The 26680-nt window shown below is 41.5% G+C and overlaps 2 protein-coding genes across 7 annotated transcripts in view; one reads left to right on the forward strand and one right to left on the reverse strand.

The window, feature by feature from the left end:
• NTMT2 (N-terminal Xaa-Pro-Lys N-methyltransferase 2) overlaps positions 1–11724 on the reverse strand; it is a 33642-nt gene extending 21918 nt beyond the window's left edge. Inside the window, exon 1 of the mRNA XM_021545853.3 lies at positions 11692–11724. The gene's annotated coding sequence lies outside the window, so the exon portion shown is untranslated. The remainder of the gene's footprint in view (positions 1–11691) is intronic.
• Positions 11725–12085: 361 nt separating this feature from the next.
• The window catches only part of KIFAP3 (kinesin associated protein 3), a 68523-nt gene continuing 53928 nt past the window's right edge, over positions 12086–26680 (forward strand). For 5 of the 6 annotated variants that reach the window (XM_021546012.2, XM_021546014.2, XM_021546013.2 and 2 more), the window contains exons 1-10: positions 12086–12208; positions 16565–16696; positions 17924–18078; positions 19201–19256; positions 19742–19883; positions 20982–21081; positions 21828–21952; positions 22409–22507; positions 23189–23367; positions 25464–25626. In XM_021546012.2, the coding sequence (XP_021401687.1) occupies positions 12177–12208; positions 16565–16696; positions 17924–18078; positions 19201–19256; positions 19742–19883; positions 20982–21081; positions 21828–21952; positions 22409–22507; positions 23189–23367; positions 25464–25626 (1183 nt within the window). In that variant the 5' untranslated portion in view covers positions 12086–12176. Of the gene's footprint in view, positions 12245–16564; positions 16697–17923; positions 18079–19200; positions 19257–19741; positions 19884–20981; positions 21082–21827; positions 21953–22408; positions 22508–23188; positions 23368–25463; positions 25627–26680 lie in introns of all 6 variants that reach the window. The other variant, XM_077785257.1, reaches the window with a different exon arrangement.

Here is a 26680-nt window from a genome sequence, read left to right on the forward strand (position 1 = left end):
GAAGTAAACTAAACTAAACTAAACTAAACTAAACTAAACTAAACTAAACTAACAGTTACACCTCCACAATGCCTGCCAGTCATTGGCTTGAGCAGCTTTTGGTCTAAAATAGGAATGTGCTTGTATTTATGTGGGTAACCAAACAGTTCTTCTGTGTACCTTTCTCTTCCCATGAGATCAGGCAGTCCTGTGACAAGAGGTTTACCAGAAATTAAAATGAGGGATCAGCTAGAGAGGCTCCTTGTTAAAACACCCACAGCTCATCTCTACCTAAGTAACCCAATTAAAACCCGGTATCAGATGGTTTATGATGAGTTGCTGCAATATCCAAGGCAGATCTGCTTTTTGGAGCATCAGGATATTTAAGGAGGGGTTGGGCTTGCTTTTATATTAGTAGGTAACTATCTGTCCCTGCAGATTTGAGCCATACATGTACTTCTGAAATATATCAGCTGCACAGAAGACAGAAATAAAAACATGCACAAGCTCCACGCATCACATAGCTCACAAAGGGCCACTGTTACCTTTAAATGACTGTGTTCTGCTTACAAAACGCCTGGTATGCAATCTAATATCCACACAGACAAGCCATCAGGACTGCTGTAAGACTTCTCTTTATATTAGAAAGGCCTCTACAGTCATTCCTCTCCCTCACACTCATGCTTGGCATATGCTGTCAGGAATAGATGTGCTTAAAGCAAATTATTTTTGTTTTATGACAATAGGTTTTTAAAAGTTCCTGAGAACCACGGGATGATGTCAACACAAGAGACATGGGCAGAGAGCATATGTGCAGTTCTGAGGGCAGTGAAGAACAGCTGCAGGCTGGGTGGCAGCTGGTAACCTTTACCTGCTGCCTGGATTGTTCTGGGGTGGCTTGTTCAGAGCAGCAGTGAACGCCCCTGTCAGGCTGGAAAACAGCAATATGACAGTGGATGCACAAATTGTCTGACTCACTGAGGTCCAGAACTCTTACTCACAATCCTGAACGCCACTCATGAGTCCCATCAGACTTAGCAGTTTTCAAAATTGTTACAGTGGAAATATTTTAGTTTTGAGTTGACTGTGGAATTGACAAAAAGGAAAAAAAAAGTACTTTGGGTTGATGAGAAGCTAAAATACTGCCCTTTTCTCACACACACAAAAATTTCTGTGTTGGGCCAAACAAAATGTTTTTGTTTTTTTGCAGGGCTATTTCCCTTCTAATTTTTTATTTGTTTATTTGTAATCAGATCCAGGTAGATTTGGTTTCAGTCTATCATTTACAAGTGCAAATAAGAATAATGTCTCCAGCAGACTGGTCAGTCTTGCAAAATCACTCTGTGTCAAGGAATTGCAGAGCAAAGCTTGGGCAAAGACCCAGCCTTGGGAGGATAGAACTTCTGATGTCTCAGGAGAAACTCTTGCTTTGAACCACATTTCCAAAGCAGAGTTCACTGCTTGTAGGTCAGGATGACTCACGGCCTTCAGGGCATATCCTGCACAATTCCCATGTGCTTTCATGGGTACAGTCACAGCAGCAATCTGTTATCGTTTATACAATTGGAATTTAGCAATCTGGAATTTCATCTAAAGCAACAAAACAGGCATCTGAGCCCTATGGGTAAATATATTTTAAATTAATGTAACTGAAATTGGCCAGGGCTCTATTCCTATGGAGGGAACACACACTTCTTTCCCTCTAATCCTTCTAGCCCTGGTGCCAACACTAAATTACATTATAAAGGGAGAGAGTGAAGCCATTCTTGAGTAGGAGAGGCAGCTTGAAGATTGTGTCCCGAGCACATGAGAGTCCCAGCAGGACCCTGATTTGGAGATCCACAAACAGTATGCTAACAAAAACAGGAATATTTGGGGAGGACTTCTGAGCTTTGGCTGTGAGGATTTGATTTGGTTCTGGTTTGGGGCGCTCAGTAGTGCTGAGAATGAAGGGAAGGAAGGGCAGTGTTCCTGATGAAACTGCAGCAGGGGCTGCTCTGTTGTTCTTGATAAGAAGCATGACAGCTGTGCCCACAACATCTGGTTCTCATTGAACCCTAGTGAGAGTTCCTTGCTGAGTCTCTTCCACCTCAGATGTGGTGGTTTAATTGATGGAGCCTGAGAAGGTTTTAGGTCCTGCATGGAATGCTGCCTTTCACTGTGATATGTGACACCAGATACAGTAAGGGCTGGGCTGCTCAGAGCCATCTTTTAAAAGCATTTCTTCTCAATATTGAATTTTGAGTCTATTGCCCTCTGTTGGCTCAAGCACAGGGTAAAGCTCATTTTTGAGGTGAAAGCTAACAAAAATCTCCTTCTGGCTGAGTGGGGAGACTTGTGGGGAAAATGCAGGATCAAGTCTGCTGTAGCCTTGTGCATGTGAGTGTGCACAGTTCCTGTGCCCCCACAGCTCTGTTTAAGAATGCAGGCACAGCTCTAACAGAGGAGGAAGGGGCTCTGGAAACTGCCTGGCTCAGCCATTGAAGACTGCACACAAGAAGAAAGTTTTCAGGAATGATCAGAGGGGATCATGATTTGGTGGTGAGCAGGGATAAAGAGGATGTTGCACACTCATGAAACAGCACAAAAAGCAATGCAGAAACCCCTCAGGGAGAACTGGGCAAGTGGGAGGTAAGTTAGCCTCAATGTCTTTCAGCTCTGGCAGAAATGCTTTGGTGAAAAGTCTCTCAAGGATTTATTTTCAATTCCAAAGCAAAAGAAAGATGGCAACCCACACCATCAAAGCTCCTTCTGTACACAACACTGCCAGAAAAAACATGCCTTCCCACTTCCTCTCAGCTGGATCCTTCCTACCTAAGGCATGAGACGGACCCATCTGCTCAGACCACAGAGCTACTGCCCAGTTATCCTGTATCTGACAGCCACTGGCAGCAGATTTAGGGAACAGCCTAAATCCATTAGGTTGGAAATGTGCTTTAGCTAGCTCTTAGCACTTAGCACAGAGCCAGACCAGGTATTTTCCTGAACTCTTAGAAGGCCCAGGCATGAAGCCCCACCCAGTGTGGGAAAACCAGGGCACATGCTGGTGATGTGATGTGGAAGGGGTGATGTCAGGAGGGGACAGTCTTTGTGTGGAGTGTGACCATCCTGACAAAAAAGCAACTCCACCCTGAGAAAGAAGAGAGTGCAATGGCTAACAACAGAGTTGTAGAAAGAAGTGCTGTGTGCAAACTACTGATGAGAGAGTCCATTTAACCTTTTCAATCTGCATCTCTTTTTGCAGAGGCAGAGTTGTAAAGATCCAGACTTTCAGATCTGCAGCTCTGTGGATCCCTTCCTGCTGTTGGCTCGGATGGCAAACATCAAACTGGCTTTCCTGATACAGAGACACATTTCACAGCAGTGCTGGTGAACATAATTTCAGTCAGAAATGTTAGAACTAAACTGGAAAACAGACTGTTCTGTGAGCCAGAGAGCAACATGAGAGCTTCTTTTAAATGTGTGTCTTTCTGCTTCTATCTGAAATAAGCCCCATAGCTCCTCTCACTTGCCATCTGTTGGGAAAGACCCACCCTGGACTAGAAAGTGCCTGTGCTGCAGCCAGGCTGGAGCTGCTTTGGGACAGCTTGGCCAGCAGTTCCTCCGTGCTGTCTGTGTGTCTGGAGAGTGTGCACGGAAGGACTGACCTCTCACTGCTGCCAAAGAGCTGAACTCTGCTTAACTCTCCCTCAGCACAGTCCCCACCATAGCTCGCTCCCTCATCTGCACAGCAGCCAGAGCACACAAGCCTCTAGAACTTAATCTGAAACTTAATTAACTTGCAGATTCCATGCACAAGTTTCAGTGGTGATTGCACTTGGCCAACATGTCACAAGGGCATTAAGAGGGAGGGAGAAGAAACCTGATGAATGCACGCATAGGTAAAGCAAGATAAAACTAATTTCCGCAGGAAGTCAAAGAAAAACGAGCTGAAAGGAAAAAAAAGGAAAGATTATTGTAGAGAACAAATATGACAAGTGACCTTGAAAGACCTCTGGCACCTTTAGCTCCTGAGAAGGAACAGTCTGGCAGAAGCCTGTGAGTGTGTTTGTGTGTGCACAGCAGGGAGATGAGGGGGGTCAGGAGTTGTAAGCAGCATTTTTGTGGATCAGTTAAAAGTATCAGGAGTATAACATCCCTTGCATTTCAGATACATTTCGGTATCTGTGACATTGCTGGCTTGATTAGCCTTCATCCTTAACCAGGCTCTGAGTTGTGTGGAGTTTCTCAGTACCAGGAACTCACCAGTTAAATTCTGTGCATGCCTTGAAACATTAAATTTACCATTTCTGAAACACTAAGTGATAAATATCTAGAGGAAAGAAAACTAGATTAAACTCAACTCCTGGACAGCATAAACACACAGGAAGATGGAGCACAGAGACTAGAAACCCATCTCTGTGTGAAATACTGCTCTTACACAGAGGAGTGGCTCAAAATTTGCAAAAACCACCTCTGTTCAGCATCGACATAGAAACCTACATAATCAGGACTGAAAATTGTTTACTTTGCATTGATACTTTCTAGATAAACTCTCAGACTAGAAAAATTCAAAAGCCAAATGTATATGTGCTGTCCTTTGGAACCAAAAAATGATCAAGATGTGAAAGGTTTGCGATGGTTAAGTGTTTCCTCCAGAGGCTGGGGATTAACAGCCTGGGCAAGTAGCAGAGGAGGGAAATAAAAAGAAAAAGTAAAATAAAAGAAGAAACTCTTAGGTGACCTGACAAGGGAAACTTAAATCTTATTTTTAAGAGGTTAGGTTGTACTAAAGCTTGAAAAATTAAATCCACAGCTGTCTCCAGAGGACTATATCTCACTGAGAAAGCTTCAAGTAAGTTTATCATGTATCCAACACCTAGACATTGGACCTCAGGGACCACTAGGATAATATTTCCTCTGGATTAGCAAGAAAGCTAGCATGTGACATTTGTATGAGACTAACTTTTTGTTTAAGGAGTTTTCTTATAAAATGATAAATGAAGAATGAGCACACTGGGAAGGAAAGTTCTTGCAGTTTGTAAATCCAATACATCCCCACTATTTATTTAAAAATGTACTATTATCTCCTAAATTAGACATTGTGATTTGATGTTTTTATGTCTGTCATCCTCCCAGTGAGGATCAATGTGTTCTTTACGAGCAATATTTTTAATCTCATAATCCCCTTTATGAGAAATGCTTTAATTTCAGAGACCATGAGCACTGGCACTGAGACAATATGTATGAAAAAAATTCTAGAGCGAAACTATAGGAAACAGAAGATGGATCTGGCAAAATTACAGTGCTTTCCTTCTTCTGGGATTCTTCACTACTAGCCAGTAAAGCCCAGGATATGTTGGAATGCTGCTAATTAACCCACCTCACTATGCCTTGCCACAACAACCGATATGCCCCTCGGTTCCAGGGGAATCTCATGAAACATATGAGATACTCAGCTGGGTGAGCTAAGGACAGCTTTAATGTGCTGACTCTGAAATCTGAAATCCAGTAGCAAATCGAGGTTTGTACAAAACAAAACTCAGACATCTTCACAAATGTTGGCGTTCTGTAGCACAAAGCACTTTTTAAAAAATGTATTTCACTCTTTCTGTGTCTGTATAAAATACACTGGTGTGAGGAACAGGCTGTGGGTCCCCACAGCAAAATGCCAGCAGTCTGTGGATGAGTTACAGTAATGTAGCTTTATATGTATTTGTATTTATATGTATAATTGTAGTTCTGTCCACAAAGAACATCAGTGACAGTTGTGTTTTCCTGCTCTATGGAAAATCCTCACTTACACACCTATGTGCTTCTCTGTGCCTCCACAGATGCACATGTAGGAGGTGGAATGAAGAAAAAGCATAAAGAGCAAAATCAAATGGGGAAAGTGAAATAAGGGGAACAGCTTAAACAGCTTACAGATGGTAACTAAATTAGCTGAAAGCTGGAGGATTGTTTTTTTCAACACAGAGCTCAACAGCACTCTTAAACCTCCATTACTGTAACCCAGAAGCTCCTGAGAACCAGCAATTTCCAGAGCTGAACTCCTGGGCTCTCCTATTTTCTTACTCATGGGCCAGCCAGACCAGTCTCTGTTTCTTCCTTCCCCCAGTGCTTTCCAAGCTCCTGGAAAGCACAGCTGGGAGGCTGGAGGAATATTCTTTGCCCCATGTTCCCTTCCACCTCTTGGGTCTTCTGTTGTCACCCCACACCATCACCATCCTCCTCTGACAGCCTCTTCCAGCTGCCACAAATGCTCTCCTGCTTTTCCCTCACCAAACAGGGCAAAGGGGCAAGTGCACTAAATCAAACCCAAGTTCAGCCTCTGCTTGGTTCCTTCCATGATGGAAATAAAACAAATTAGCATTAAGACAGACCCTGGGAAAGGATTTACTCTACACTCACCCACATTCTCTTGCTTAAACTCCTGATATAAAGACTGGTAATAATGGGGAAGCATCAACTCATAAATCCTAAGGTAAGTCATTCCATGTGTTAAGTGCTATCCCAGTAAAGTTTTATGCTTTATTTTGGGTCTGAATTCATCTGGCTTGAATGCATCTCCTTGTATTTCCATTCTGCTACACTCCTGATGTGCTTTGGCTAAAATTTGGTGGAAACAAATACAAAAATACTGCTATTTGTAAAAGTAGAAATCTTCCCTGATATGAAGAACAATGCTGGTGTTGTCCACGATAGTTTAAAAACTCAAGAAAAAAGTTTTGGCTGTAAAGTGTCATGCAAAATCTTCACATTTTAAAGGAAATAGCCAGTGTCTGAGGTATTTCGACTTAATATTGAAAAATTGATATTTCCCTCTTGAATCCATTTGAAATGAGTTAAGTGTCATTGGAGCAACACCACTTCAGCTGAGGTATTCATTTCTTGCTCTCCCTTTGCCTTTTTTGGACAAAAACTAAAAAAGAGCAGTTATTGTTGTGCAAAGTAGAAACAATTTGATGATCACATGCAGAATCCTTTTCTTTTGAAGGGGAGGAATTCCTGATTTATGATGAAATATAGACTTGTTCAAGTGTAAAAGAGACCCCTCCTTGAAAACACTTTAGCTAGTGCTTAACTTTATTACTGTGGCAAAATTAACCATGTGCTTGAGTGGTTGCAGAGTCAGAACCATAAAATGTCACAGCCTTTATAGATACGAGTCTGCTTTCTGCCTGCTGCATCTAATAAACATTAAGAGGTGAAATTCTGTCCCCACTGGGGTGAGTGGTAAACTCCCATTGATTTCAGCAAAACCAGGATTTTGCACAAGAAATCCCCCTCATTGTCATTAGGGGTCACAAGACAACACGGACAGAGAGGGGCCATCTGTTCCTTCTTGTGTGGACACTTCTGTATTTAATCATTTCAGGCTGTTTGCCAGCAAATGAGAAGAAACGAGAATGCAAATCCTTGTGCAGCACAAACACTGAACACCCATATAGAGAACATACTGTCAGGTAGGTGTGGCACATAGGGATGTGCTTTAGTGGTGGATTTGGCAGTGTTAGGTTTATTCTTGGGCTCAGTCTTACAAGTCTGTCCAACTGCATGATTCTAAGATTCTGTGACAATGTACAACGTGCTGTTCTGCCTTCCTCACAGCAAAATTCTCTCTTAAAGGCCTGGACTCCAGTCAGGCACATGGAAGTCCATGTAGATGGTCACTTTACCACAACCCCAGCTCCAGAAGGAGCTACAAGGACATCAGAGATCAATCCCATGGAAGGCAGCAATTCTGATCTCAATAGGCCAAAGGAGAAAACAGCATGCTCTGCTCGACAGTGAGCTCTCTATGGAGAGATTGGCTTCTTCTCACATCTTTAGATGTTTCTTTTAACACCCAAAACAATAGAAACCTCCAGGTAATTTTCTTCTCTGGTTTGAATGAGTTGAAATTTGATACATTTACTTAGCTCAGTGTTATTATATTATATAAATATAATATATTTTAAATATATGTATAATATATTTAAGTATCTATAAATAAATGTTTAAATATTTAATATACTTAATATATTTAATATTATTAATATTAAAATAAATGAAAACAAATACTCAATAAAATAAATAAAATATTTAATATTATTAATATTAAAATAAATAAAACAAAAATATATATTTTACATATTTAATATATACTATATATTAATTTTATTATTTAAATATATTATAGCTATTTAAATGCATTTGTATATATAATATATATTTAATATATTTTAAATGTAATTTTAATACATTTAAAATATTTCGTATTTTAAATATATTATTAAATACAAACCAAGCTCTTCATGGAGGATCTCATTCTCTTGCTCTCATTTTTGTGAAGTCTCACATTCAAGAATAACAAAAGCACCCAGGATTTGCCAGCACAATCATGTGTCACACTGAAAATGACCTTCTTCTGTGCAGATGTCACTGTCACTGCTGATCAAAAAGGCATTCAAGAATCACCTTGATCTGTGCTCCAAGATTAATTCCATCCAGAGGAGTTAAGCCAGACTTTCCCTTTGCGTATCAGATTTTGCTTTGCCTTGTCTCACTTCCTCCTCCCAGTATAAACTTTTAAGCCCAGGGTTTATTACCTCCATTCCTCAGTCCCTTACTGTGTGCCAGCACATCAGAACAACATCATCTCCATCCCCCACGGAGCTCCACAGCCTGGTCACCTCACATGTTTCCCTGGAAGTCATCCTTTCAGAGTGCTCCACTTTATTTTAGCTAATAAAGAGTCTTAAGTAGTTTTATGTACAGTTCATTTTACAAAGTCTAGACAAATGTCCTGTATTCATGATTTTTCCCTACAAAAACACTGGATTATTTTTTTCCTGAGAGCAAGATGCAATCTTTGATGACTAGATTACAAATTTCAGGGTTGCTTTGGTTTCTCAACTCCACAAGGCACAAGACATCAGTCTCTTGTATTTCAACAATTCCATTTGCTACAGAAAAACAGTGTTGGCTATTTTCGTTGATTTTTTTTTTTACAGTGATGTAAAAGAAACCATTTGAAACATTTTCAACATGCAGTCTTATAATATACCAAAGGCTCATTGAAGAAAATGGAAACACTTTTTTTGACTTAAAATCACTGCTAGTATCAGTACTTTTCAGTACTAAGAGAAAAAACAAGAAGAAATAAAATCAAGTTTACCATGAGGCAATATGGTGGGTGTTGCTCCAATGCCACTGAGTGTATTCTGTCCATCTTGTTAATAACATGTCTGCAGCTCAACCAAAAAATGTAAATTTCGGTGTTTTTGCATTTGAGTGTTGTTAATTACTCCATCTGTTCTTATTCTACCGTAAATATATATACATATACCATATGGGAACACTCCACACCTCTGTCTTTCCTCGGTTTTTACCCAACTGCTTCACTCCTCTTGCCCAATTTCTCCTCATGCAACTTTCTCCACCATTCTCTTCCTGTTCTGATCTTCTCTGCAGCTCCCAAGCTCTTTTACACCCTCTTTTATATTCCCTCACTATGAAAAAATCTCTTCTTCAAGCTGACTCCAGAACCATATTTCTTACAAGTGTTCTACAAAAAAAAAAAGCCAAACTACCCCAAAACCACCCAAACAAAAGAACAAACACAAAACTCTTGTATACTCCAGCTTCTGCTTGCAATTTGATCACCCTTCTGCCTCAAATGCCACCCTTTCTTTCTTCCTCCTCATATATACTTCTAGCATGCAGGTGAGGGGATCTCCAGAGTCCCATCCCATAAACCTCATCACACTATAAAGACAGGGACGTAAGGAATTGTGCAAAACAACATCAGAAGCTCAGGGTAAGGCTGTAGAACAAAACCTCAGGCAGCACGTGCTCTACAATCTAATTTTAGAAGAATCCACCACGCAATAGGTGGGTTTTGGTGTTTATGCCATGAGGTTTTCTAAACCCAGCATCACCTGGTGGTCACTGCCCAACAGAATTGTCTGATCTTGGCAGTGCTGGTGGATCAATACCTACAAAGCTGAGATATTTCACCTGGACTCTCTCCAGGCTCTGCTGTCCCTTCAGGTCCTGACAAACAGCCAGTTTTAGCCCAAACATCGTGGCATACTTAACTGGAATAAACGTTCCTTTACTCGTATTTTTTCAGCTCTCACATTCTTCTGTATCATTCTCATCTTGTAATCTTTGGCTTATTTTCCATAGGTGTCTCAAAACTAAACTCCATTTACAGGCTTATATGAGCAGATAAATCAGATAAATTTGTAGCAAAATAAATGAAGACTGTCAGGTACAAAGTGCTCAGTAAATATCAGACTATTTATATGGCTTCAGAGTTTAATGTTTGGCTTATGCTTATCAGGAGAGCTGCTGAGATCACTGGAGAATTATCATTCTGATTAGGTAGTATGATTTTTTTTTTCCTTTATGACAATATTAGTGTGATAAAAATAGAATGAGGCTAGTAACAAGGGTGTTATGTTCTAGCAATCTTTTGTAAATTCATTGCACTAAGGCAGCACTTCATATTTCACAGGGTACTTTCTTTTTCCATTTTCTTTAAAACAAAGGTAGGCACTGTGTGGATTCCACAAAATATTTTATTCTACTCTGTTAAAGATTATGAAACTATAAAAATTCTTAGTCTTTAATGGGATCAGTAGACATTAAGTATTTATGCTTAATATTTTGCCACAATAAAAAACAAAGCTTTGTTGTCTATTATTTATTTCTGCATTATCCCTACAACTCTGGGTAGACAGAATTTTCAGTTCTATGCTACAGGGCAGTAAAGAGTACTCCAAAAAACTACAGCCCATTAAGGTCCTTTCTGAGACCTCTTGGATATGACTCTTTGCTTGTTCTTTAGAGTGGCTTGGAGACATGATAAAGGGGCAGAAAATTCAGGTGCTGGCTGAATATGTAACTTTTCTAACATGATTCCTAACCTGATTTTGGATTTGCAGCCACTTTGCCAGAGTCTGGAGCTACAGCAGTGTCATCCCCATGTTCTCTGTGTGTCAGTGACACAAAAGGAAGATTATGTTTCAAAACACCAAGGCTGCCTTTAGTCTGGGTTTAGCCAAGAGCTGGTGCTGAAGAGCAGTGACCATCTCAGGTGGTTATAATGGGGTAGGACACTACAGGAGCCCTTTTTCAATCCTCCTGTAAATCCTGCACATAGGGTCTGGAGCATCTCTGGATGAGGAGAGACTGCGGGAGCTGGGACAGCTTAGTCTGGAGAAGAAAGGGGAACTCATCAATCCATATAAATGTCTCGAGGGCAGGTGCCAAGATGATGGTGCCAGAGCATTTTCGATGCTGTCCAGTGACAGGATGGGGTGCAACAGCCGTGAATGGGAACACAAGAAATTCCACCTCAACACGAGGAAGTTCTTTGCACTGAGCGTGATGGAGGGGGCTGCCAGGGAAGGTTGCAGATTGTCCCTCTCGGGAGGCAGAACCCAAAGCCAGCTGGATGCATCCCCGCGCCAGCTGCTCTGGGTGACCCTGCCTTGGCAGAGGGCTTGGCCAGCATCTCCGGAGGTCCCGTCCAACCTCAGCCAAGCTGTGACTGAACATTCTGAGATTCTCCCTCACTCCTGCTGCTTGCAGCGTCCGCAAGTACCGCTCACCAAAAACAACTCGCTGATTAATTGCGAGACCATTTCATAATTTTGTAGGAGGTGGCAGTGATGCATATCAATTTCAAAATAATAACCATTAAACAACTACAGAAGACGAAGTAAAAGGGCACCAACCCACCTGCCTCTACTGTAGCGAGGCCAGGTCACTTTTCACTCTCAGCCAAGTCTCTACCAGCCTGAATCGCGGATGATCATAGCGACGCCCAGAAGCGCTTTCTCAAGTTTAGAAACTTAACTTTGGAGTACATATTTGGGAATAAAACAACAAACAAACAAACAAAACAAAACAAAAAAAAAACCACGGCTTCTTCGATCCATCTCCCGCTCGCAAGCGAACGGGAGCGGCCCGTCCCTTCCCGTGCGGGGCCGGCGGGGCAGCGCCTCCCCCGCGCCTGCAGGGGGCGCTGCCGGGGAGGAAAAGGCGGCGGAGGGCGCGGCGGTGAGGGCGGCGCGCGTGCGCGGCCGAGCGGCGGCGCGTGCTCAGAGGCGCGCGCGCGCGCGCGCGGCGGGGGCGCGGCGCGGGGCGGGGCTCGCGCGCTCCCTGGTAACGAGCGCCGCGCGCGCGGGGCCGCGCCCCCTCCCCTCACGCCCCTCGCCGCCGCCATGCAGGGCGAGGACGCCCGGTACCTCAAGAGGTAACCGGGGAGGCAGGATGGGCACGAGGGACGGCGGTTCGTGCTGGGTGGCCTGGGGCCGGCGGTGTGTGGGGGGGGAGGTCGTAGCCGTTGAGGCTCGGCAGCTTGTCCCGAGGGATGGAGTGTGTCAGGTTGTGGGGTGCGAGACACAGGTGTTTGCGGAGGGGTGGGGGAATACAGGGGAGCTGTGGGTGGGGAGGTGGAGTGTGAGGCTGGGGTGCAGTGAGGACTGGCTTGGGGATGGATGGGAGATTAGGGTTGGGGAGGTGACAATGGAGAGTGTTTTGGGAGGGGTGATGATGAGGTGGGTGGAGGTATTGCGAGTGAGGAGGGCTGGTTTGGAAGCTGCCTGGAGGCTGTGGTGTGCTGGGTAAGATGGGTGAGGGGTGTGGGAATGGCAGACAGATTTGTTTAGGTGGTCCTCCCTCAGCCTACCCCAGTCTGTTGGGCAGAAGATTTGGCTGAGGATGGGGAGGGTTAGGGATGAGTGAAGGTTACAGAGGCAGGGTAGGCAGAGAGGTGGGGTTTGGAGGGTGCTCTGGTCTGGGGAGGGCTATGGTGACATTTTATGGTGTGTTTGGGACCAGGCACTGAAGTGACAGCAGGTTGAGAGGAGAGTAGGTGCAATTAGGATATGAGTGGAGAGGATCATTGTGTATTAGGTGCTGGGACGGGGCAGGTGGCTGCTTTGGGGATCAGGGATGGGATAAGAGACAGTAAGGCCAGGTTCATGGAGCAGCTGGGAGACTGATTCGGAGATGTGAAGAGTATGGCATGGCAGACTGGGCAGGACAGGTGACATGAATGGCAGAGGTAACTGGTGTATAACGTGTATGGTCTGGGTTTGGTGTTGCAGGTGTGATGAATGAATGGTATCTTTTATCTGTCTGTTTGGCAGTGAGACCAGTCAGCATAAAGAATAGGGCCTGAGCTGCCAGCTCTTGATCTCTCTCTGCCAGTTGTTTCAGAGCAAAAAGGAATCAATCCCAAAAGATGCCAGGTCATCTAGGCCTCTGTTCAGGTGTCATGTGTGGACAGCGTCACTTTATCCTATTGTGCTGGTGATTTTTTTCCATTATGTCTTGAATCCTACGGAGTTCCTGCTGTTGTTTTTTACTTCCTTTCCATGTATTTGTATTTGCAGAATTTCCTGTTTAGGCTGTCTAGGTTTTGTTTTTTCTCCGCTTACATGCCACATATTAAGCTCCATAGTTGGAAGCAGTGCAGGGAAAAAAAAAACCTCTTTGAACATCCATTCTGTCATAGCAATGCCATGATGGGTAAAAATCACATGCCACCCTTAATTAAATCAACAGCTGTAACTTTACAGCAGTGCCTGTTTTTTTAGCCTTACCTGTTCAGTTTGTGCCATCTTACATAATATTGTAGGAATCTTTGTTTTGTAGTCATCCCTGAAACAGGTGTAGTTGTCTCTTTTTTTTTGGGAGCACAAACCCCAAACCCTGCTGTGCTGTTTAACGTGACCAGGCTGGTGTGCAAGCCTGGTACTCCTCTGCCCCCTGCTCCCTTTGTCACCCTCCATAGGCACTCCCTTCCCACCAAGTCTGACTTGCTGGGATTTGTTATTGGATTTTCAGCCTTACCCACGTGCACCGTTTGTGCCACTTTTCATTAGGATAGTTTGCTTTTGCTTTTTCCCTCTAAAGGAATTAGTTAATAAAGGATATTAACACTCCAGCTTTGGTTATGTGAGCTCAGCTTGCAGCTTTTGTCTGTAGCAAAGGCCTTCCTCTTTTAAACCTTGAACTGACTGGGTTCTTGTTGACAAAGCAAGCAGTGAAGTGAAAGGACAGGCTGATGTGCATGAGAGCTCCCCAGTGCATTGCTGCTTCTACTCATTATAGTATCAGCAGTTTCAAATGTTTTATGACGTGATTTGCAGACTCAGGATGTGTAGAAAATCAGTAAAAAATATGTTTGTAGCTTTGAGGGAGAGGAGGGGATTTTTTTCTGTAAATGAAGATTTACCTTGTGATGCTGACAATACAAACGCAGTGTTTTCCAAATGAAAAATAACTTCAGTGTCTGGGGGGTACATTTTAGTGTAGGTCCTCAAGCATTTCACAAGGTAGGATTTTCAGAGAGGGAGCTTGGCTGTCTATTGATTTGTGACTTCATTAGCTCAGAAATAGCTCAGGCAGAGAGGGTGTTTGTCAGTGTGAGAGGGCAGAAAATCTCTGTACCTCTAAGTTCTTCAGTTTACCCATCTATCCCTCTGGAAGAAAAAATTAAATATGGGAAGTCCTAAAACTGTTTAAGCAGTCTTAAGCTAAAGCTCTCCTGATTGCTAAGCTCATCAGTGGTTTACTGTTGCCAAAAGGAGGAGGTTTCAGTCCTTCTTTTCCCTGATGAGAAATGTTTTGTTCCTTTTCTATAGTGCACTTTAGTTCTGTTACACAGTGAAAAACTTCCTCTCCAAAACATGGAGAGTTTTCTGTTGGATTGCTGGAATTGACTGTGACAGAGACTGATGAGTCCTCATGCTGAACACCAAGGTGACTGCCAGGAGCAGGGATAACATGGGAAGATCTAATCCTCTGGGCAATGATGAGCTGTTAGTTCAGCTTTATTCTTGTAAAACTTTACCAAACTGTTCTCTACCCATCTTTTTCTTTATATCTGTAAATATTACTAAGCTGTCACTAACCAGAGCTTTGCCTGTCAGGAGCCCTGAGTGTTTGCACTTGGCATTTCCTGATGTTAATGTGGGATAAATATATTTGGAAGTGGGGAGTGACAGCTGGATTCTTTTGAAGTAGATTTGCCATAAGTTTTCTGTCCTGCAAGGCTGGACCTTGTGAGAACAGAGAACAAACTGTAATGAAACACCTGCTTCAAGGTGCTGTTAAAGGGGAACAACCCAAATCTTTTCAAAAAATCTCAAGTCATAAAACTGAGTTTTGCTCTACTTTCATGGAAAATGTTACTTTCCAGCACTAGGGAGATATTTTTGTTTGCCCTGAGTAGCTTTATGTCCTTGCAAGGTAGTTGAACTGGACTCTTTGTTTCCCACAGCAGAGTTTTGTGGTTTGTGGGGTTTTTTGGGCAGCTGTATCTCAAGACAAAGGTATGTTTTGCAGCTGTACTCTGCAGAAGGAAAAGTGGACACCAGAATAGCTGAGTAGATGGAGACACATTTCAAACATTTTCTGCTGCAAATGGTTATAGCACAGCCTGCATCTGGATTTGCTGACATTTCCAGCTTTATGAGGTTGAAGTCGTTTTCCCTGATCTAATTGACCCAATACCTTGGCTACCTGCTATCTCCTAGATGCTGATATGACTGCTGGTGAAGCCACTTGTAATTCTCTTTCTGGACACGATCTGTCTAAAAACCTGAACACCCCACAAAAAACCCACTCCATGCCCCAAAAGCCAAACCCACATTTTGGAGGTGGTTTTAATTTGCAGGGTTTTTGCAGCCGGGTTTATGGCAGGATTGTACAAATTCAATTACCTGTACTTAGTGGAAAAGGAACAAGTGTCATCTTTACCAATAAATAAAAACAGGTCACTGTATTCTTTGGATGTGGTTCTGCCACTGCTTGAAAACAAATGAGTTGTATCTTCACCCATCTGAGCCTTTCCTTGGGAGCCTTGGATCTGCATGGAAACAGAATTATTGGCACAAAGGAGGAGAGAGCAGGATAGGCCCTTTTGGCACTGACATACACCAGAGTGCTTCCCTGGAGAATACTTCTCCCAAGGATCTGTAGCTGTAGAAAAGCAGGTAGACATGATTTATATCTTTTGATGGCAGCTGTTGATTTTTGTAATCCCTCAAGCCTGGCAGCAGGCACAATGAGGTGAAGAACTGTAGCAAAGAGGTTTGTGTTTCAATAGAGAATCGTTAAATTGAAATACAAATTGTTTGTAATTCTGTCTCAAAGAATTGTAACTGCTAGGAGTTAGGCAAGGGAATGAAAGAAAAATTCCATTTGTAGAGGACTGCATTAAGTGAAGGCCATTAGACAAAGATTTGTCAGTACTGACAAGGTAATAGGGAATCAACTGGGAAATTCACCTGCTTGGTGAAATGCATCTTTTTACTCATTGTGGTGATGTGGAACAGGATATCGTTGATTTCTTTCCTGATTTCTGTGGGTAAGGCTTGACCAGGGCTTGGATATTTGTGTACTACAGGTAGTAGCCAAGAAGATGCCACTAGCACCAGGCTTTGGTACAGCAGTGTGGGTTGGAGTATGGTATGGAAGGAGAGCATTACTTGGATTTAGGGCCTGCATAGCACAGTAGGCGGGTAACTGATTTCTCCTCTGGTGTGTTTTCTGAGCTTTTAATTTAATCAGTTTTTTTTTTTTTTCCCTTTATGAACAGGAAGGTAAAAGGAGGTAACATAGATGTGCATCCATCTGAAAAAGCCCTCATTGTCCATTATGAAGTGGAAGCAACGATTCTGGGAGAGTTGGGAGACCCCATGCTGGGGGAACGCAAGGAATGTCAGAAAATGTAAGGTCACAGCAAGCTCTAATATTTTATTTCAATCTTCATAGTCACAGATTTAATAACTCAAGAGTACCACCTACATCTGAGAAATTGTAGCTTATCATCTTTATGCAACTCGGTGCTGGACTAGCAGAGGGTTTCAAAGCAGGAAATAACATGTGCCTAGGAAGGTTAACATCTGAAACACACGTTGTAAATTGCTTTCCAGCCATGTCCTTTAAGGTGTTTTGTAAAGAAAAGTGATGATTCCTGTTTTACATGATGGGTAGTTGAGGCAGAGAAAAGTGATTGTTTCCTGTGCAAATGATAGTTCATGTTGGAGCAAGAAGTACCATTGAACCTCCTGACAGCCTTATGCTCCAGCTGTTGGCTCTCCTGTTGTTTTGATCTGCCCCTGCCCAACCAGTGAATTCACTACTTTATCTGCATTTCACTTTTGCCTGATTGATTTCTTTCAAGGCCATTAAAATATTCCCCACTGGAAAAGCCCAGAGAACTATCATAACTGCATTTTTTAACCAGCAAGGCTGGACATATTTTAGGGGAGTTTTATCTCTGTACTGAAATTTGAACTGAAGTGGCTGCCTGTGTGAGTGCATATTAGAAGAATAATTGGGGGAAAAAGAAAAGAGAATCCTTAAATTGTCTCAAATTTTTGAAGCTATCAGAAGCATACTTCTGTTATCAGATGAATCAACATAACTTGCATCTGCAAGATGGTGGAATTCCTTTTTTTTTCCACCCTGTTGTTAATGCCCACAGAGATTTCTTCCTGCTCATTGCTTGTGGACCTGGCTGCAGACCTGCCAGAGCTGTGGGTGGACTCCTGGCACTGCAAAAGAACCTTCCTGTGCAGACAAACACTCAGAGCTGTCTCTCATTTGGGACTTTTTTTGTCTGCAATACTCCTTTGTGGTCTTGTGCACATTTTTTGGGGTATATAGCAAATCAGTTACTGTCCTTTGTATCTAAGATTGTTGTAAGGGATCTGTTCATACAGCTGCCTTTAATGTTGCTGCATGTCAGTTCATGAACAGTTACGCTCCACCAAATCTGTTTGACAGTTGCTTGCCCTTTGGAGTTCAGAGGCACCACTTTGACATGAAAGGCACAGGCACTGGGTGTATCAGGATCATTTCTGGTTTGAGAAATTCTTGACTGTATAAACATAATCAAAGGACTGAAGATAAAAAAATTTAAAAACTGAAAAGAGACTTGTCTGTGTTGCAGAATTCGGCTGAAGAGTCTTAATGCAAATACAGATGTTGGTTCCCTGGCTCGAAAGGTGGTTGAAGAATGCAAGCTCATTCACCCCTCCAAGCTTGCAGAAGTAGAGCAGCTGCTGTACTACCTGCAGAACCGCAGAGATTCCTCAGCAGGAAAAGGTAAAAAATACAGGAACAAAGTAGCTTGGGACAGGAGTGCCTCAGCCTTGAACAAATACTGAGGTGTTTCTAGCTGAGAGCCCAATGTGCCTGATGTACCAATTCTCGGGGATGGTGACAGCAGGGGACAAGTATCTTTTATAACCTTTGGAAACAATTATGATCTTGAAGTGAGATTGAAGGGAATTACCTTTTTAATAACCAAATTTATTTTATTAGATTGATTACATTTAATATTGATGCTTCTTAGTGGCTGCCTTGTGCTTTAGCAGGACTTGAGAGGTACAGATTTGGCTGTTGGGTGCAGCCTCATCATATTGAATATGCACTTACAGTGATATCAAAAGTCTTTAAGAGGATCTTCCTAGAAAGACCTCTGCCATCACCTCTTGCAAGGGTACAGAGTGTGCCTAGGCTGAATTTGGGCTATGTGTAAAGCTGGAGAGTTTCAGAGCCTGACAAGCTTTGGTCCAGTGTAGCAGACAGCCTAGGGTGTTTCTCTCATCTTGTCATCTAAAATTCCTGGTCTCTTTGTGCTCCTATTTATGTCTTAAGATCACCTTAAACTTTCTGCTCAGGGGTCAGTTGAATATTTAACATTAGATTCTACATTATCTTTAGGTTACCCAGGTTTCTTGCAACCATGAAATGGTAAGCTTTGTTCCCAAGCTGGATTCCTAGTGAGTCAAATTTAAAGGGAGGATTTATGTTATATATGGGCTTTGATTGTAAGAGCTTTGCATGTTTTACCCATTTGCACTCTGCATTTCTGTATCTTGGTGTGTCACAGGGCACAGGCAGAATCGGAGCTGCTGCTGTTTCTCAGTGTGGGAGTGAGTGTTGCCACTCTGAGCTTGCTCTAAGGTTTATTACCCTCTATCTCCCCAGCTGATAGGGCTATCACTGATCATTTAGACTGAGTTCTCAAAAGGCAGTTGGGGATTTGTTTTACTCCCTAGGGACTGTTCAGGTTCAGAAACCTGTGTTAGTCTGGCAGGTCAGCTGGATACAAAAGGACTTTGACCTTCATTTAACTTAGAGTGTTCATTGTGAGAGCACTGGATATGCGTTTGGCCTGTGTTTGTGTGTAACTTAACTGCACCCATGTCTTTTTCTTTGTAGAAAAGAAAGAGAAAACCAGCAAACCAAAAGATCCACCCCCATTTGAAGGAACAGAGGTAAATATTGGTGTTAAAAGAGAAATGCAAACCCTGTTTACTACTTCAGTAAGCAGTTACAAAAGTGAGGAGGGGACAGGAAATGCTTAATTCTTGTGGTTTTTTTGCTTCTTTTTTAAACAAAGAACTTGGTTTGGAAATACTGCACAATGGAAAAAAATTATCTCCATAAAGGGTAAAATATTTGACTTGCATACTTGCCCCTCCAAGTATAGCACACAGCAGGACAGCCAGTGAGATTTGGAACATCATACAGGACACAGAGTTGTGTCTGAGCATCCTTTGATTTTTAGGAATCAGATTTTCTGATCTTCATTGGCAGTGATTCTGCAGGTATTGGAGTTTTTTAACTTGTATTTTTTTTTTAACTAAGGTCTGTACTCAGAAGCTGAGTGCTCTTTGGTGTCACAACTGAATAACATTGTGATTGCTGATGTTGAATTGCCATGTCTCTCAATGAAACCCTTGCTTCTGACTGCTTTCAGATTGATGAAGTTGCCAATATCAATGACATGGATGAGTACATTGAGTTACTCTATGAGGACATTCCTGACAAAGTGCGTGGCTCTGCCCTCATCCTGCAGCTGGCCAGGAATCCTGACAATTTGGAAGAGCTGCTTATAAATGGTAACTTTAAAACCTAATGGTAATTTCTCTTGATGTGTTGTTCATTTGTGTCCAGGGAAAAGTAATTCACCTTTAATTTGGGATTTTCTTTAGCTTGCTAGGCTCTATTTCTCTGTATATAATAAGGTGGCCATCAAAGCTGGGTTGGATCTCTCTACAAAAGGATGCTGCTTAGACTGGTCTTTGGTGAGCCTGATACTGAAACCTTCCTGGCCTCTAGAGGCTTCATCCATTTTTTTCTGATCCTGGTTATTTTGATGTTAAATTAACTTCAGCATTACTGGTGGAGATGGGGATGTATTGGTGTATTGTAGATCAGGAAACTTGCCTTGGAAGAGGCAAGCTGACATGAGTTAATTTAGTGATTTTCTTTCTTTGCCCTTTTTGTCTCTCTTGCTGAGTCCTTATACCCTCATGTATTGATGACTTCAATACATGCCCATCTTGCAGTGTCACCATGGAAAATGGAATGGGAATGGTGAGCCATGAAATAATGGCTTGTCCCTAAGAGTTGTTGAAAATATTTGGTGCTCCATGTTCCCAGTTGCTGCTTTTTTGATCAAGGAACATGGTGTACTGAAGAGACATGAGCTAGGGGAACGTGACTGGGAAAGTGAAATTAAACGAGACAAGGAGAAACCAAATTATTAAATAACATGAAGTAGATTCAGGGGGGAAAATAAATGGAAAGATGGATGAGAAATACTGTCTGTCCAGGCAGAATCTAAAGGTGATTTGAAAGTGAAAGCGGTAGTGTTTTAGGCAGGGGACACAATGTAGTATGGAATACAGAGCTGGCAGGTGCCACAGGATCTGAAGGTTAGTGGTAGTTTTAAGATTAATTTGGTCTTTGGTGTGCTTCCCTTCCATCTTGTTGCCTCTTAGGGTTTGTGACAGGGTGACCACCTAGGATACTCTCTGGTACTGTCTCCAAACAGAACTCATGAGCAGTGTTGCCTGTTAAGGTGAGATACCTGTGAAAGTGTTTCACTAGAAAACTGATACATGTGTATAAGGTGTATTCAAATGCTGAGGCTCACAAACTAAAAAGGAGGAACACAAAATACTGATGTTGCTCTAAACCTTATTTCACTTCAGAAACTGCCCTGGGTGCATTGGCTAGAGTGCTGAGGGAAGACTGGAAGCAAAGCATTGAACTGGCTACCAATATAATTTACATTTTCTTCTGCTTTTCAAGGTAAGTGCAGAGTCCCTGGATTTAGGAACATAAAGAATTTAGTGGTTTAGTGCTTAGTGGCTTTTCATTTGTTTTCTGCTCTGTGCTTCACTGAAACAAGAAAAACAGACAAAAACATGCTTGTGCCTCAGTTTTATCACTTGTAACAAAAAGAGCTCTCATGTTGAGGCAGTTTGTAAGAGAGCCGGGAAGAAGCTAGTAAAGATTCTGACTCATAGTTTTGTGTTGGAAATGAAAGGTGGCTGAGCTTCCAGCTCTAATTTCCATCTGCACACCTACAGGGAAGAAACAATGTTCAAAACTGTAATGAGCACTTGCTCTTACTTAGCTATCCCAGTGTTTCTACATACCCTGCCTAGAAATAATTCAAGCAGAAATTGCATTTACCTTGATTTTAGGTCTCTGTTAAATTTCTGGTGAGGAGAGAGTGCTCTGAAGTGTTTGCAGTATGGAAAGCAGGGCTGGAGGGAAAACCTTTTCCTTTATGCATGAAAATTGGAATGTGTTTTTATTTTGATCTGGAACAACAGATTATTTCTTGTCTTTCTACAAGTTGAGAAAATATTCTTGTTTTCAGGTATTGTTCTTGTTTTGAAGTAATTTTCCAATAGAAAAGTGCTTTAATGTGGCACACTGCAAATACCTTTTTAAATATTTCATGTGGTGCAGTATTGCTACCATAGATGTCAAAGTAGATACGGAGTTGTTGGCATTTATTCCTCACAAGTATTGTTTCTTCAATGTAGTTTCTCTCAATTTCATGGGATAATCACGCATTACAAAATTGGAGCTCTGTGTATGAATATCATAGACCATGAACTGAAGAGACATGAGCTTTGGCAGGAAGAGCTTGCTAAAAAGAAGAAAGCTGATATCCTTTTGATGTTCTGGCATAGCCTAATGGCTTCTGACTTGTCTTGATGAGTGTTGTTGGGTTACACAAGATGAGTACACAGCACCTTCTGTAAAGCAGAAAGTGCAAAATATAATTGCAGATATGAGAAAGACCAAGAGTGAAGATTTTGGGATGTGGAAGAGGTTAAGCTGAAGCTACTAAAGTAGTACAAGAAAAAGAAAAGTTATATTTTATCGGCAGTGTGTCTTACAACATGTGCGCTGCTTATTGGGGTGTAAAATATCCCAGCCTAGAAGGAGAGAACAGTCATAACCTGGATTGCAGGTGTAGGAGGCTGGTGCTGAGGAAGCCTTGACACTGGCTATTCCATAGATCTCTTGCTTTTCACTGGTGATTGAGGAACACTTTTGAGGACAATTGTCATCTAGCATGTATCACTTTTCTCTGAACTCCTTAACTTCTCTAATTCACTTGATGAAGATCCTGAAAATCAAACCCTAAAAAAGGACTATGAGAAAACTTACAAGAAATACAAAGGGCTGGTTGTCAAGCAGGAACAGCTGCTTAGAGGTACCAAATCCAAATAGAAAATTATTTTGTTGTCAGTAAATGTGACTGAGGGATCCTGTTTGATTCTTGTTATAAACAGGATGTCTTAAATGTCCTGAATGTGTAGATGAGTATAGAAGAGTGTTGCCAAAGTATAGGGAGAAGACAAGTACTTAATCAGATTGTTTGACACTATTAATAATTTTAAAAGCCCGTTCTCAGAAGAAAAGTAATCCACTCTTCTTTGCTTATGATATTGGTTTGGGAGGAGTTGCGTATTTGGGTTTTTTTGAATTTGCCTAACTTAGTTTGTATCTGACTCTTTGAGTAGGTTTCATTCTATCTCAGTTTTTGTACTAAAATACACTTCGTGTTAGATTGAAATTATCTGAGTGGCAAACCTTTCCCGAGAGGGGCTTTTTACTGGTTCTTGTTGGAATTGAAATTAAAAAAAATACAAACCACACAACATAAAAAGCTTCTAGTTATCATTTTTTTTTTAGAGCTATGATTAGAATTAATCTTAATATTTTTTAAAGAGGCAAAAAAAAAAAAAAGCATTCACTGGCAATTTCCTTCAAAATGCATTGCAAAGGGATCATTATGCTTCTGAAAGTTTTGTCTTCAGCACTTAAAAGTGTAAATAGAGACCTGTTTAGTGGTTGGGTATGATCTGTTGGTGTGATTTGTGTTGATCTTTAGTTGCAATTTATCTGCTCCTAAACCTCGCTGAGGATACTCGCATTGAGCTGAAGATGAGGAACAAGAACATTGTCCACATGTTGGTGAAAGCACTGGACCGGGATAATTTTGAGCTGCTTATCCTTGTTGTAACCTTCCTGAAGAAACTCAGCATCTTCATGGAGAACAAAAATGATATGGTGAGGCTTGTAGCACTCTACTGCAATACTGGAAAGGTTGGGGTTCTGAAAATTTTGTGTTGTTGGAGGGAAGAAGGAAACATCTCTGTTTTCACACTGGGTATCTCTAGCACTGATTATCCTATTTTGTTACAAGTCAAATGAGTGGAAAAAAAGCATAACATCCAGTCATAACCTACTGCAAACAGTTTTGAGGGAATGTCATCCCAAATAAATAAAATTACGTAAAATATGATCCACAAACTTCCAGATTTTGAATTCAGCACCTCAAAGTCTTGTCATACCCCCAGTTGTGGTGATGCCCATGACTCTGGCCCCAGACTGTACTCTTGTGACAACACATTGTTTCTGCCATGTATTGACTTGGGAAGAGAGATATTTATTCTTCTGGAGTTTGCTGGACTAGTTTACTTATTTCCTCTGTCAGTCTGGTTCCTTCCTACTGCCAATAGCTCCTTAGAATTGGAGGCAGTTATTCAGCATTAGCTTTTTTTCTTTGTGAAGTCTTACACTTCTGAAATTGTAGCATAATTTGTTTTGTGACTTCACACTCTAGCCAAGTACCTCCTTTCCTGATACTTAAATAGATACTTGACTTCCCTTTGTGCCTCTATTATAATTTATTGGTTGAAAATTATGCATTTTCTCTGTTTAAGAGGTAATCTGAGATCAGTGGTGTACAGAGATTGTGAGATGAAAAGATCTGTGTAAAAGCAGTAGTGAATTAACTGGATCTTTGCATGCATGTGCACTGAACACTGCAGACAAGAAGTACCTGCCTTATTTATATACTGGACTTGTTAGCAAAAGAAGAATTAGCTCTCCAGCCCACTGATTTGCTGGCACACTTTTCCCATTCCATCTGATTTTGTGAAAGACAAGTGAAGCAAAGCTGTTGAAACTATTTTATCTCAGAGTGTTCTGATGGTTTTGAAAATGTTGGTGTGCTTCAGGTCAGCTGTCTGAGCATTCCTTACTGATAATAAAGATGATGTTATTAAGGAAAACTACCACTGAAGGAAATGTTGTTCTGATATTTGCATTGGGCAGTAATACAAAACTGTCAAAGGCAAAATGAACCAAGATTAGTTGTGCAGCACCTGATTCTAAGTACAACTGAAAAATCCATATGTATTTATGGCACATTCTTTCCTTGGCTATTCTAGGGCCATATGAAATTCAAAGCAGTGAGGTAGGAGTTCTTGCTATCTGATTGTTTCTGATCAAAGCTGTCTAGGAAGTAGTTTGATTATTGCACTGTGCTGTGTGGGGAGAGCTGTAGTTTCTTTTCTTAGTATTCATTCAGAGTCTATTTATAACCAGACTAGTAATGTACATGGAGAAAGAAGTCTGAAGAATGCCAAGTAATTTTATGTGCCTCCTTCTGGCCAAAGAAGGATCTGCGAAACAAAAAGATGAATGCATTTAAAAGATTGTGTCAAATAAAAGCACAGAAATGTTGCTTAAAACATGATAAAAACTTTCTGTAGTCTTGCCAGTTCAGATGTGTTTTCTGGCTGGTAAAGTGAACATGATCTCAGGAGCTGATACCACTTCAGTTTCTGGATTCCACTTTTTAATTTGAAAGTGATTCATGTTTCAAGATGACTTTCATGCTTTTATTGAATTGATATGTAGGATGGCATGCCTCTTCTGAGAGCACATGCACACTTCTGGCTAGGGGTTTGTTTAAAATTCATAATGAAAGGTCTCAAATTCTTTTTGGATGCCAATTTTCTGTCTTTCTTGGTTGGGTCTATCTTTGACTCTACTGGCAGTTGCTGCAGGATTGCCTGTGTTAAAATTTAAATGAGTTTGCTCACCCTACTCTAGTTTTGCAGGTGATGTCTCGACCACATTCCTGCAGTATTCCAACTGTGAGGAATGTTTCCATGACACATGAACTTGTTGGTTCAAAACCTTTTTTAATAAATGTTTCCCTGTAAGCCAATCTAGAAGACTTCAACCATAAAGGCATAAATGAAACTACTTCAGATGAAACTGCATTAACAGTCACTGTTATGGCTACAAATTAGATATTGAAGCCAGAGTAAGTTTGGATGGGTTATGGTTTTGGTTTTTTCCTTGAAATACAGGTTGAAATGGATATTGTTGAAAAACTTGTGAAAATGGTACCATGTGAACATGAAGACCTGCTGAATATCACTCTTCGACTCTTACTGAATCTCTCCTTTGACACAGGCCTGAGAAGTAAAATGGTCCATGTTGGTTTGCTTCCCAAACTCACTGCACTCCTGGGTATGTCTTCTTTTGGTCTAACAGACACTTCAGTGAAGTTGTTTGCATCATGGTATGATGTACCTGAAAGTTGCTGTGTCACTTTTGTCTTTGCTACTTCCTCACTACTCCCAGCTTCTCAGCATTCACATCATCTTGTCACACACAGGTTTCCAGTAGATTTACTTCTAGGATCTTTTAAACTGTAGAATAAATCTTCCAGTCTTTAAAATTTACTTCAGTGGGTACCTGAAAGCCATGTGAGCTGACACATGAATGATGTTTGTAATTCTGAGGGAGCACCTAGGAAAAACAGCCAGCAACTTCACAGAGCCTAGCTGATGTAGTTACAAACTAAATATATAAATATTTCTTTTTAGTGAAGCTTGGTATACCTGTTTGCTCTTGTAACTTGTCCAGACAGATCAGAAATCTCCCAATTTTGTTAGTTTTCAATCTAGGCAGTACTGATTTCTAGACTTTTTAGCTTGGTAGTCTTGTGTTAAAATCATATAAGTACATCAGTTACAAGTGAAATTTTTTGTTATCTCTAGGGCAAAGCCATAGAAACAATAAGGTCTTTGGGAAGAGCAGAGGATTGTTCTGTTTGATCGCTGCTGTATCCTGGAGTTCTGAGGAGGGACTTCTATTGCTTTTTGTGTGTTCTTTGCCTGATAGTACCTAGAGGCTGCTGTGGTAGATACACTAAAGGTTTAGCAGCCTTTGGCTCTAAAGATGGAGTTGGAATAGAGGATCTTATCTGTGTGAATCACTGGTGCAAGACATTGCTAAAGTCTTCTGAAATCTGTTGGCTTTGGGATGTGCTAAATGCAGTGCAGAGGGTGGATCCAGATCCTGCCAGGAGCAAGGGCAATGCAGTGGTGAATCTCAGCTTTCTCCTCTAGCTGTGAAGTCTCTTAGGGTTGTTTGTGTCCTCACAAATATACTTCAAGCTCAACACAGCTTTATTACTGTTTAGTGAACACCATGAAATCTTGGAGTGCTTTGGAAATTCTCCATTTAATATTAGAGTCAGACTAAACTCACCAGTTAAATATCTCCTTTCTAGTGTCTG

This window comes from Lonchura striata, chromosome 9, assembly GCF_046129695.1.
Source record: "Lonchura striata isolate bLonStr1 chromosome 9, bLonStr1.mat, whole genome shotgun sequence".
Taxonomy (NCBI): Eukaryota; Metazoa; Chordata; class Aves; order Passeriformes; family Estrildidae; genus Lonchura; species Lonchura striata.